Consider the following 13,072-nt stretch of genomic DNA (forward strand, 5'->3'; position numbering starts at 1 on the left):
AACAAAACAATGTCAAAATTTTCATTGTAGCAAGTAACTGAATTAATACTCTTGTTTACATGAACTGTTTAATTTGTGAAAACTTTGTAACATTCATTCAAATAAAATATCAGGAAAGATAGATAGTTCTAAATACATTTGCTCCTTCTAGAAACAATTCTGAAACTTTGACAGAGGAAAAATCCTCCCTGAAATGAAGCCAACTTTAGCCTGTGCAAAGATCAAAGTCTTACTAAAGAGAAGATGTTACCTTCAAATGTAATTGGAGGCATGGTACAGGCTGTGATTTTCTGTACATGTTCAATAAGGAAACATGACATCTTTCAGAAGCCTGAGTCTGGCAGTTACAGCAGCTACACACTTTGCTGCATTTCTTCTTGGAATTTCTTGCAACTACATTCTCTTTCAGGACTCAAATACTCTTTGAAAGTAAATCTGCATTTGAATTTCTGTTTAAGATACATCCAATTATTTCTCAAGATACTGTAATTTCCCTTGCTCAAGTATTCAAGGGAAAACGACCGATATTAACAAGAGTACATAAATCTATCTAACGAGGAATAGAATATATTTTCCAAAGAATCACCATGAGAGCACATATTTATGGCTAACTTCGTTTTCAATTCTTGCTCTATATTAAGAGCCAGAAAAGTAGCAAAAATCCCATTTGCACCCAGCCTTTTAGTATCACCATAAACCCAGGCAATCTCCCAAGTAGTTAAGATAGCAGAATTAGGAAGGATCAGGCCTCTGGGAGCTTTTCCACTGGGGCAACTAATCACCTCCTTCATTAATTGTGTTTCGGGGACAGTGCGGTCAAGATAACACTGCTGCACTCCTATGGGAGACATGCAGCTAAGAGTGGCTGGGAGAATATTTGTCTTTGAAGTGGAAGATATTTTCACGCCAAGGGAAACCTATTTTGCTAGCTAGCGATGTAAATACAGGTAAAATAAATAATTCAATCAGAACATTTTTCAAGCATCTAAATATTTGAGAACTTTGACTCATAACTGGCTTTAAAAGAAGAAATCTTGTACAGAAATCAATGAAATTTATTTTCTGAAACTGCATATAATTTGATAAAATATGAGGTTTCGGATTCTCTGATATCTAAAACTATTGCAAATTTGTTACTTTAATAAAGATGTTACCCGTACCACACCCAGTACACTCGGCACATGAAAGGCACCATCGTCCTGGATGAGGAGATTTTACCTTCCCCACGTGATTCCTTCCCCAAACAGGATAAAATCCTCTGATCAAAGCACAGACAAAATTGTCATTGCCTTACGAGTAAGAGTCCAACATTCCGCATGCAATGGACTGAACTATTAAACTGCATGTATACCATTACATTTAAATACTCTTTAAAGAAATAAATACATGGAAAGTTAAGCTTACGGGTCTTTCTTGCCGAATCTTCTATGAAAAGTGAAGATATGTCCTCATCCACTCCCACCTCATTTTTAGCAATGCAGGTATAGGCACCAGTGTCTTCATATCGAACGCTACTGATATGAAGTTCACTTCCATTTGCTGTAAGAAAGACACCCATAAACAGTGTTCCTCACTGCTGCTAATTGTTTTTACTGCCCTTAAATGCCTTCCATTGTCACAGCCGCCCGGTGACAGCTCAACAGCGTGGGTTCACCGCGCAATGTTTCCCTGTACAGAACTAGAAGTACTTGGGGGACTCTCATGAGAGCTGATGTTTTGCTTCTTTCCATTAGCACATACACACTCTGCGTCAGAAATGAACAAAGACCAATCCCAAGTGCAAACAATAAATTACATTTCATTTATTTCTTCTTGTTAAAAAAAAAAAAAGCTTTGGCTTTAGTGGATAAAAATTAACTTCAATTTTGCAAACCGTTTTTCATCAGATCACCAAAACTTTGGGTTTGGGAAGGGTGTCTCTACAGTTTCTCCTATCATTTTGCTTTCTGGAGTAGGACTGTTGCCTAAAAGCTTTGGAAGATTTTGAGATACCGCACCCACCCATGCAGGGATATCTGTGTTTCCAACACTGGTTAAGGGTTGCAATACACCACAGCCAGACTGTGGGGTGTATGGGTAGGTTTTTAATATTTTTACACAGCAAATTACAAATAAATATTTTTGCCTTCCATTGTGTCTGTTGGACCCTCGTTTGAACAAGGACTAACAGGAGTCAAGAGGCCGATTCCCTCTGGGGAGGTGGGTGTGAGACGGCAGGAGAACCACAGCCTGATTCTCAGCTGACTTGCAACCAACGTAGTGCTTATACCTCAACAAATAATTTAATGCATTTCTCTTCTGATTTGCACTGCTGTACACAAGAGGCGAGGCAGTGGAGAACCAGACACGCTGTCTTTTAACAGAACACCGTTACCACTTATATCAATCGATACTGTATTTCCCAAGAAATTCACAGGAGAAAAAGATAAAAAGAAAGAACAGCGGTTTTGTAACACGATTTCCAACAACGGTGGCTTAGCGAAAGTACAAGAACTTCTAGTTTAAAGTGCAAAATAATCCTCCTTAATCCCCGTCTACAATACTTTAATGAATCAAAATTCTGTTCTTACCTAGAAGCGTTAGTTGTTTGGATAGTTTTGGCATGATATCAATGCCGTTCTTTAGCCAGGTAATTCGAGGATTAGGGATGCCTTCGGCGTGACATTTGAGGCTTGCCGACACGCCGGGCTCTTGCGCCTGCGTTTCAGGGTAGACGCGGATCACTGGTGGCACTGCGGAAAACAAGGAATTGGCGACTTTAAACTCACCCGCCGGGTGCCACCCCTTGTCGGTGGCTCGAGAGCCTTCACAGGGCGCTGCACAAGAGCTCTGACCTGAGAACCGGGGAGATGAGCAACATTCTGGCTTTCAGTGCAAGCTACGGCTCAACTTTGGGGGCAGAAAATAGAAAATAATAATAGAAAAGAGTAAACTAGTAAACCAATGCCAGGGAACAACCTCAATATCTGTTTTTGTATTTAGACCGTTCTTGCTTGTTCTTGCTTTCTTTCATTAAGTGACTGACTGAACTTAAGTAAAGTTGGATTAAAACCTAAGGTGGGTAACTCATGTATTTAAAAATTAAAGTATAAAGTCCAAACCTTCACTGAACCTAGTAAGGAAGGAATTGGGGTTCTTGTCTATTAGAAGTAGCATATTATTCAACATTTTAAGTAAATATCCATCAGGAAATAGCCTGTACATTCACTACCTGTCATTCTGAACCAATAAAGTGTTTATAAATTACTTCTCTTTTTTCCTGAGGCTTTCAAAACGTGACTTACCTTGTTTCAGGAAGGCCCCTCTGAACTATTTAATATACTCAATTGGCAGGACTACTAATTATATTACAATTTCAGACAAGTTCATTGATTTTCAATCATGTTGCCTTCATTGCTCAAATCAACAAGGCTTATCATCACCCATTAACTATTTCTTAACAATTTACTCACATACTTCAAAGACAATTTGCAATATTGCAACAGCAGTGAAAAGTATCAGTGGGACCCTCCTTCCTTTCACCTCAAGGGACATAATAAAAGGAAAAGTGAGGATGTGCCATACCATAGCTGACGGTATTTGAAGGCTGGTCATGGACCGCTGTGTTTTATAATCAAGCGGCTAACTTTTCTACCTGAGCAGGAGATTTTGGAACTCATGATGTTGAAAGGTGTACAGTTTCGTAAAGCCACAGGCAGAGTCAGATGTGGATGTGATATGTGGGGGCCCAACTTCTTCCTCAAGGAAAATGAATAACCACGCTGGCAGTAGCGGAAGATTGAGGAAAATGTGTGGGTTTTTTTTAAAGAAAGCCTGAATGAGTTAATAACAAACTTCTACTGGAAATCATTGGCTTAAAGTACCTAACTCGCTGCTGTGTTCTTATATAGTCCATCATTAGGCTCCAGGACTGGCAAAATTAAATTGTCTTAACAGTTGCTTTAGAATAAAATGAAATCTGTGTTTGCAGCTTGCTATGTGTCTACATATCCATATGGGGATAATTTAAATAATTACATTCACTAGCATACACTTTCCATCTTTTTATTTCTATTTTTTAATGGGCCTTACCAGAGAGAGATGTATTTTACTTCTGTCTTACCTACCAGCTGCCAAGTATTAACCAGAGCTGAGTCATCAGCTTGGAAGGAAATCAGCCACGACAGAAAGCCCTCAAGTCTACTTGTTTTTTATAGCTTTAAAAGTGAGAGATTGTTCAAGTGTAATCTGAGAGGAAATGCCTAGGGGCAACTGAGGAGACACAAAAATGGGGACTTCTAGCAAAGGAAAGGCTTTAAAATCCTCCTCTGCACTGGACGTGTGGGCTTACTGCCTCATCTTCTATTTCCTTTACTTGAGAAGAAAAGAAAATGTGTTGTAAGATGCGGGGAAGCGAGTAAAACACCATCCAAGAGCTTTTTAATCAGGAGGTTACAAAAACGACAGCATTTGTTTTATTAAATTGAGTTTTCAAATTCTAAATAAAAGCATTTACTAGCTTTTTATCTTCTCTTCCTCCCATTACTGTCAGGGTTGCAGCTCCTCCTGACTTCAGGAGGTGCCAGACTAAGCGGAAGGCAAGCAAAGGAAACGATCTGCTGTTAGAAATGGCTGGCAGTTGTCAGAGCCATCCCTGCGTTTATTTAAGAGACAGTGCCCAAGCAATTCAGGGGAATAAGACTGAGAGTCAGGAGCTTCTCATTCCGTCTGTACCTTGGAAAATTAATTTAAATTTCTCTGAGTCAGTGTCTCCAGGCACGATAGGATAAAGACAGTAATTTTTGTCCACTTTGACAGAATTTTATGAAGGTCCTGCACTCAATGCTTGTCTCACCTACGATTTGCTTGCTGCTAGTAACATTTTTAGAATGAAGTGATTTAGGAACTGAGGTCCACTGAAAGCCTACGTGATTTATTCAGACTCATAGATGAGAGGTGGTTTGTCTCCTACAAATGCATAGGAAAAAACACTTCCAACACCCAAGGAAGTTAGATGCCCAAATCCTGGTGAAGTCAACTGACAGTTAGTACCTCATGTCCCCAGGTACTTTCCCAATTCTCCAGATGGCACAACCCGCCTCTTCCAGTCCACCAGCAATGCTGACCCCCTCTGCCTGGTGCTTCGCCTGCCCCAGCCTCTTGCAGACACATTTGTGTGCCCGTGCTTGCAGCCAGCTACACGAAAACCAGCTCCGGAGCAAAGCCTGCGAGGTGCTGTGCCCCGTGCAGAGCTCTGCTCCTGCCAGGATACGGCCGCCTGCCTGCGCCTGCCCGGCTCCGGGTGAGATGGAGATGCCCCAGCTGGGCTCAAGCCCTTCTCCAACATATCCCAAATGGCCAAAGGCACCAGAGCAAATTTTGCTCCAAGCCTAGTGGTTTTTTCTCACCCACCGGCTCTTAAAGGAGATAGAGGCCGTCCCAGACATCACCTATTTAATGCTCTCAAAACCAGCGTGGGTTGATATTTTCTTGTAATGGTTTGCTTTAGGCTTTCCTCTTCAGACGGGCACTCAGGTCAGCACTCCCAACGACTGCCACAACGATCACGCTCCCTAGAAACAGGGCACTCCTTTGCAAAGCAGAGCTTCCTTGCATTGCTCAGTTTTTTCGCCTCACACCATGTTAGTAATCCACACATTTCACCTGCAGAGCTGAAAACACAATAGATTTATACTGCAGAAGGTAGTTCAGGGGTCCTAGACACTGAATCAATGTTCTGCATGAAAATTAGCTTAACTTGAAATTATAGCAAGGTGTCTCTTCGAGAGTGATTAATAAGGAAACGGCTTGTTTTCACCTACAAAAATATGTGTTGCACCTCCATTCCTGCTCTCTTATCATTTTCCTGCTCCTTCCATTTTTAAACTTTTTATTTCTTCTCCCTTGTCTTATATAATTCATTGCACAAGTAAATTATTGCATGCAACTGCCTTGTGATAACAGCAAACTGCAGAATGCATTTTTATTGTCCTTGCTACAAATTAATACATTCCAAGTAAGCACATTTTACTTTAAACTTGCAAAGATTTCAGCTCCGGACTTTGGAATATATGGATTATCCTTTGCTATTTCCCTTGGTGAATATATATCATTGCTAACCATTACTGTGTCTGCAGCCAAGGGTAATATAAAAATGCTATTATCTTAAGCAAAGGAGGAAAAAAGAGACATTCAAACAAGTACGAGATTGGGTAGATTGCCTACTACTGCATACTGAGCAGTACCTTACTTGTGAGCAGACCAATTCATTACAATAAAACAGCTCAGGTGATAAAGCACACAATGAGCACAGATGGCGGCATCAAGCACCCCAAATTTGCATTGCTGCTATAGGATGTATATACCCCAAAGCTTAGTAAAAATTAACAGATTAATCATTTACTTGAGATGTTTTAATCTTTCCATTTATGATTTGAAAGGAGTTTGCAACACTGTATGTTTTCTTTTCAAAGAACACATTAACAAACCATCCGTGTTTAAAACATCTCTCTGTTACTGGAAAATTTGTCCTATTGGACCCTTATAATTGGGCTGAGGACCGAATGGCTTTTTAAAACTGTTTTCAAGGAATACAATATTCTGATTTATGCTGATGTTTTCCAGAGTGCAAGGACCAAGGAAAATGATGCCCTACACTCAGCAGTCTCTTGATTTGCAAACTATCAATTTTCATAGTTGATTACAATTTTATGAGATTCTTTATCCTCAGCAACTCTTTTTCCTCTTGAAAGTGATAAATTGCTTTCCCTCCCTACAGTTAGTGTATGCTGTACACATTTCCCAAGCAATATCCATACGTAGGAGAGAACATAATTTTCCTACTGTTCTTGGCGTGTCCTGATCAAAGATACCAGCACACAAGATGAATTTTTAATTCTTAAACTTTGTGCTGCCTTTCAGCACTTTCTTTTTTTCCAAAGACATTAAGGGCCAGCTGTATAAATACACTGACTTCAATTCTGCCACTGCTGTGAATCCTATGATGGATGAGCTCAACCCAAACCTACCCCATGAGACGTCACAAGTAGGCTGCATTTCACATATGTGCTTTATGCTTCTTGCTGGGAAGATGTGAGCCAGCGGTTTGGGGCATTCATCTGGTGGTCTTCACATTTTCTGCCTAAGAGGATTCTCATCTCTGCTTGTCAAAATGAGCATCTGGATCTGCCCGTGTTATTTGTGGCATCCTGAACGAGCGGATACAAAGGGAAGCACTGCACGGCATTCAGCAGCTGAGCAAAACAAACCTGCTTTTCCCCTTCAGAAAGGCTGCTTTGGAGAGGACCTTTAGGCAAGTCTAGATTGTGCAACGCCTGATGCCGAGTCAGACAACGTGGAGCTGCTTTTAGCATTGTACTGTAGCCTGGTTAAAGAGCCCAAGCGCAGCGCTGCACGCACGTGGCTGCGTTGTGTGGCACAGGTACAGCAACCAGCATCGGTAAGGACGCTGCTTGCCTGCCGTGGACAAGCGCGTGCCCGTCTTCCAGCAGGATTTGACCGCGATGAAGTGAATTTACTTTCCTTGGGCAAGAAAAGGAACAACAATGACAACATACTGGGATGAAAGCAAGGCTTTCTATGGGTAAACTTTTGATAAATTTGATTAGTTTGTAATACATTCAACTAGAGCTCTGAATCTCAGAAACTTAATTTTGTCAAAATCAGGCTCCAAGCTTTCTATTTAAGTTTATATTTCCTAATTTTCTGTATCACCTAATCAATGAGCTGTTACAAGCTAGTGTTATGTTCTAAAAAGAGACAAAGGAGAAAGCAAGATAAAAAGAATATAATATGTTGGATAAAAGCCTATAAAGAAGGTGCATAGAACTAGGCTCAGATTCTTTTAAGGAGAAAAAGGCAATAGAAGGGAAGCATTTTGTAAGCTGGACTGATGGGCCTCAGCAGGAACAGTAAGCCAGGGCCCAGGTGGGACAAAAAGGATCAAAGGTCACTGGCAGAGTTACTGCAGCTTTAAAAACACTGAATTAACTGAAACGCAGTCTAAAAGTTGGGACCTGCCTGTACAGACACACTGAGCTTGGGAAGGGCTGGAGATAAATCTTTTCACTTCCAGTTGATTCTTCTTCCTCTACTCTTTCCCAACAGAGAAACTTGGAGTTCTCTCTATTAAAAAGGAAAAAAAAAATCTGATTGTTTTTACAGAATAAAAAACCCCTGTGTTTTTGATGTTAAAAGTGTATCAGTCCCTCCCTGGAGGAGACAGACGAGCAGATACACCCAAGTTCTGGCTGACTTGGTTCTGTCACATTCTCTTACTCTTTTAGTCTAATACAGAAAAGCAACAAAAAACCTCCCATGTTGAAGATGGAGTTTTTAGTTTGATACAGACAGACAGAGACAATCCCCAGTGCTGAACAGTGCCCATCAACTATACTTAGATTCTCAGCATCTTCACTCAATTCAGCTTGGCTCCGTTTCTTCTCCCTACTCCTGTCAAGAGAAATTCCTCAATTTGTCCTTTAAGTTACTAAAAGCCGAGAAGGATTTCCTGAGAAGGGCTCTGCCTCGGGAACCCCACCACCCGTCTGAAGGTAGGCAACACTGTCCCGTCATCGGTGCTGTTGCCCCAACATCAGCTGCTGGAGGAAGCCATGACACAGGCAGAACAGGAGAGAATTTAGGGATGTGGGCAGTCAGCCAGCCACGTCAAAAACTGCAAAAACCCAGCTTTGCAAAACCTAATGGCTTGCATGGGAATATCAATGCTGTGAGACAAAGATTTCTAGACCCTGCAGTGTTTTCTAGCAAGTCTGGGTTGATACCAGAATGCATGGCATTTTTTGCCATGCATTTAGTGACTATATAGCAACATTAAAAAGCCAACATGGATAGTGGGGTTTTTTTGCATAACAGCGTTCTTCTATTAGTAAGAAAAACCACACGCAGCTGTGGTGTGAAACTTCCATTTGAAAAGAAAATGGGATCTTTCAACAACAAGTTAAATCTAAGTGGCAGGCATGAGTATGAAACGAATCAACCCCTCCCCACACTCCATCTAGCTTTCCTCTCATTCTGGTTTTAGTTTCAAAGCCTTTGGGCCTTATATTCTCAGTGATGATAAAGTCTACATTGTTGTCTGCCAACTAAACTCCATTCAAGCCTCATAATATATCACATAATATACACGGGATTAAGTTGTTAGCTCGCTTTTCTTTCAACTGCCATTCATCAAACAAATAGTACTTTGAGGAAGGAAACCTATTTTCCCAGCTGCAGCATGCACAATCTAGTTATCCACATTGCTGAGACTTTACTAGCTGAAAAGATGACAAATTATTATGTAGAAACATTAAGTCAGTTTTCATTCAAATCAACTGGATGCTTCGTGCTCTCCTCCAGGTACTCGCTGTGGGTGGGGAACACTTACACACGTCCAGAAGACCTGAGCTGCAGTCAAACCTAAACCCCACGTCCACCATGGCACTTCTTAAAGTGCATAAATATCCCTTTTTTACTGTTTCGCTTTGTGTCAGCCTCTCTCTATTAACCTGTGTATAGCTATCTGCTTTTACCAGTTGAAAGCCCTCCTTTGTAAAGGTCTGTGCACATCTAGAGAAAGACCTAAATAGTAATTTTCCTTATAATATATCCCCTGTAATAAAGTTACTGAATTTTCCTGTAAAATTAAATAGTTTCAAAGCAGAGTATGTCAAAATCTACCCATAGGGAGCAACGGGTTACCCCGTCTCCTATTCTGTACCGCTGGTCATATTAGCACATGTAACTGTGGGTTTAAAGTTGGACACTGATTTTGCTGCTGGGAGGTGGATACTCCATGGGCTAGTTCCTCGGTGAAATGCCAGCTTAAGCTAATGTAATTTTAAACTATATCCGACTGACTGAGTTTGAGGTCAGAAGAAAGATAGCAAATGCCTGAATACAAGTGCTGCCAGGAGCAAATGTGGTCCAGGGGACGGAGGTGAACGAGAATGCTGGAATATGCCCCATGTGATTCTCTCACCTGTAAAATGGTTTGCCCTCATTTTGCAGCCCAGTGGGCCATATCTTTAGCCAATGTAAATAGCCCTTAGCGAACCAAGCCAACTACAAGCAGGTAATAATCTGATATATAGCTGGGAGTTAGAGAGCTAGTTTTAGAAACACTGTGCTGTATTTATTTAAATATCCTGGGCTACTTCATGCAACAGAAATGATTTTCTGAAAGAAGAAATTGTTGAAGCGATGCTTCTATTGACAAAAGTAGTAATTAGTCTAAAAGATGCTTTGAAACACTGCTCTTAACTATGGAAATGTTATTGACAGCTTGTTTTACAGTTAGGATACCTGCTGAAGCCCAGGTAATTATATACGTCCCCCCTTGGTACCTATCTTTTTGATTGCCTGCGTGATAGCAGGAGTGAGCAAACCCCGAACTGCATTCACTTTTGTACACAGACAATTTGGTGCGTGGCCTTTCACGTCTCTGTGCAAATGAGATTAACACGCAACTTTGCTTACGGGAACGTTTTCATGGATTGTCATATATGCCATTTACTAACCATTCACCTGAAGGATGTGGGTCTGATACAGCTCTTCGTAGCCGTAGGCATGACAGGTGTAATTGCCCATGTGAATAGTTGTTACCTTGGTGATGTAGAGGGAATCATCTTCTCCAAAATCCTGTATGTAACAAAAGACAGGAAAGGTGCCTTATTATTTAGTAAAAATATTTTAAACACCACATGAAGGGAGACTACCTGTTCAGTGGTTTTGATAGCACCGCATCTTGGCAACACAGCTTGAATTTTGAACACTAAGTTTTAAAGTTCATAAATCAACACGCAGAGAGAAAATGAGCGGCAATTTAAGAGTAAGGCAAGGTAACTCATCTGAGAACATGAACTTTTATGCTGGTTGCTAACAAGGTGCTCTTTCCACATAAAAAAGATGGCAATCTTCAGCTGTTTAATTTACAGGGGAACTTAATATCTACCCGTTAACCTCAGATGCATAAAATGCTAACTTCTGGGTGGGTTAAGGTTTCCTTTATCTAAGCTGGTTCTCAGAAAATGCACTGTAACCTTGAGACTTGATGAGAAAGAACTGAAACTGTTTGTCACTTATCTCAGACAATATCCTAGGCAGGAGACGAGGAAGAAGACAAAAAGCATTTTCTCAAACTTGTTTTGATCTGTAACTGCTTGACAAGTATCTTTCTTTATCCCTTTCATCTTCCTAGATCTGCTCTTGCATTACTTCAATTTTTGATTATAGATGGGGAGAATATGAGTTAGCAGAGAGGTTTTGGCACTTGAATATGCTGTACAAGTGCCCTGCTTAGGAATTTATTTCAAATTATAGCTAACAGAACCACAGCACTGATGGGTATACGAAGCAGCTTCTCTTGTTACTCCATTAATGTTCAGACTTCTGCAGCTCCAGAATGTTTGTACTTCTAGGCAAACCCAGAAGGATACATTTAAAAAACAGTTCATGAGCTTAAAGAACAATTTTTCTTTAATTAGCTCCACGTGTGAAACATGCGAAACTAAACTCTTTGCAGAATTCCACTGCAAAAGTACGGTAAATTCAACTTAGAATCGGGGTGGCACAAACGCAGTACAACAGGGTGAGTGCTGAAGAGTGGTTTTGCTCGTGAAAACCCTAGGACTTTTTTTTCCAAATTTCCACTGTGTGGGTGGAAAGCCCAGCCTGCAGCCAAGGGGTGTACGGGGAAAGCCCCTACACCAAGTCCTGCCCGCTCCCACCCTTGCCCAGCACGGCCACCCCGAGTGAAATGGAAGCGCAGCACCGTGGTGCGCTGAGGAGGGGGAAAACCTCCCAGCCGGGGTCTTCCAGCACGACTTGATCGGACCTACTGGGGTGGCAGGCGTAAAATAGGAATGCAACTTTGCTCTGCTGGTTGGGAGTCAAGAACTCGGGTCCCAGTTTCTTGGTGAGGGAGAAAGGGAATCGACGCACGGAGGTGCTGACGCCGCTCCTTTCCCCGCTGCGCCCACGACAGGTCCAACGCTACACGGAAACATCCTCATCCGAGCTGTTACTGCCAAACCCCCTGCCAGGTGCTCAGAAATTATGAGCAAGAGTTGTTTGATCATTGGATGGGCTGCTTTCTAAACCAAAACCATTTGGGGCTCCTTATATCTCACTTTTCCTGCCTCTTCAGGGTGCATCTGCTTTACAGTTTCAAGCTTTCCTCTCCAGCCATGACACTTCGAACATTTTTTGAAGGAAGCTGCGATGCTGAGGCAGACTTGCAATGCCAGCTGGCACCCTTAAAGAAAAGCACAAAGTAGCCCATCTCTTGCAGTACGGGATTGATCTGGCACTACTTCTGCTGGCTCTTGAATCTTCTCCAGTAACTTCTGTCTGGCATCAGAGAAACGTCTTCATGCCTCTCCTCTCAGTGGCAGGCCAGCACTGGCAGGGAGGAAGGGAAGTTTGGGACCTTGCCTGGTTTTCAGACATGTTACAAGGCAGATTGAGAGCGAGCACTGAGAAATACAGAGTTTACAGGCAGGACAACAACCCTTCCCAAAGCACAGACCTTGACCTGAGAGAGCACAGATATAACCACCCTGGCTCTGCTATATGCTGCCTTAAGGCAAATGTACGAACATATAAAGAATAACAGTAAATCCACAGATGATCCTGAAATTCATTATCTAGAATCAAAAGCATCTCAGCTATTACTGCCACCTTGGGCGTCAGGCAGATTTGGCATCTACACTAGGAGATAAGCTGGTTAAGCCACCCAATACATTATTACAAATATCTACTCAAAAATTCCCATTTCAAGCATTTGCCTGTTTTCTGGTCAGCTAGATCTTTCCTGCCAGAAAGCAAAGACACACGAGTAACTGCAAACAGAAAAGATATCAACCCTGTTCAAATGATATTTGCATGACATGCTTGCAGTGGAGGGGACTTAACAACAGTTTTTAAAGTTAATCCCAAAGCAACTCAAATTGAGTTTTGATCAATAAAAGCAGGATGGCTACTTTTATGGAATGATTTATAAGGAGTTGTAGAAAAACAGGACAATAAAATCTTCTCTGTTTTAAGTATGTTGCTTCCTTTAAGAAATCTC

The 13,072-nt window shown here is 41.5% G+C and overlaps 1 protein-coding gene across 1 annotated transcript in view; it reads right to left on the reverse strand.

Annotated features, from left to right (window-relative positions):
• Positions 1-13,072, reverse strand: part of FSTL4 (follistatin-like 4) — an 86,967-nt gene that overhangs the window by 16,243 nt on the left and 57,652 nt on the right. The window contains exons 3-5 of the mRNA XM_010579191.1: positions 10,521-10,641; positions 2,571-2,732; positions 1,405-1,539 (exon numbers count right to left, since the gene is read on the reverse strand). Coding sequence (XP_010577493.1) covers positions 1,405-1,539; positions 2,571-2,732; positions 10,521-10,641 — 418 coding nt within the window. The remainder of the gene's footprint in view (positions 1-1,404; positions 1,540-2,570; positions 2,733-10,520; positions 10,642-13,072) is intronic.

The sequence above is a fragment of the Haliaeetus leucocephalus genome, unplaced genomic scaffold, assembly GCF_000737465.1.
Source record: "Haliaeetus leucocephalus isolate CR32 unplaced genomic scaffold, Haliaeetus_leucocephalus-4.0 Scaffold656, whole genome shotgun sequence".
In the NCBI taxonomy this organism is placed as follows: Eukaryota; Metazoa; Chordata; class Aves; order Accipitriformes; family Accipitridae; genus Haliaeetus; species Haliaeetus leucocephalus.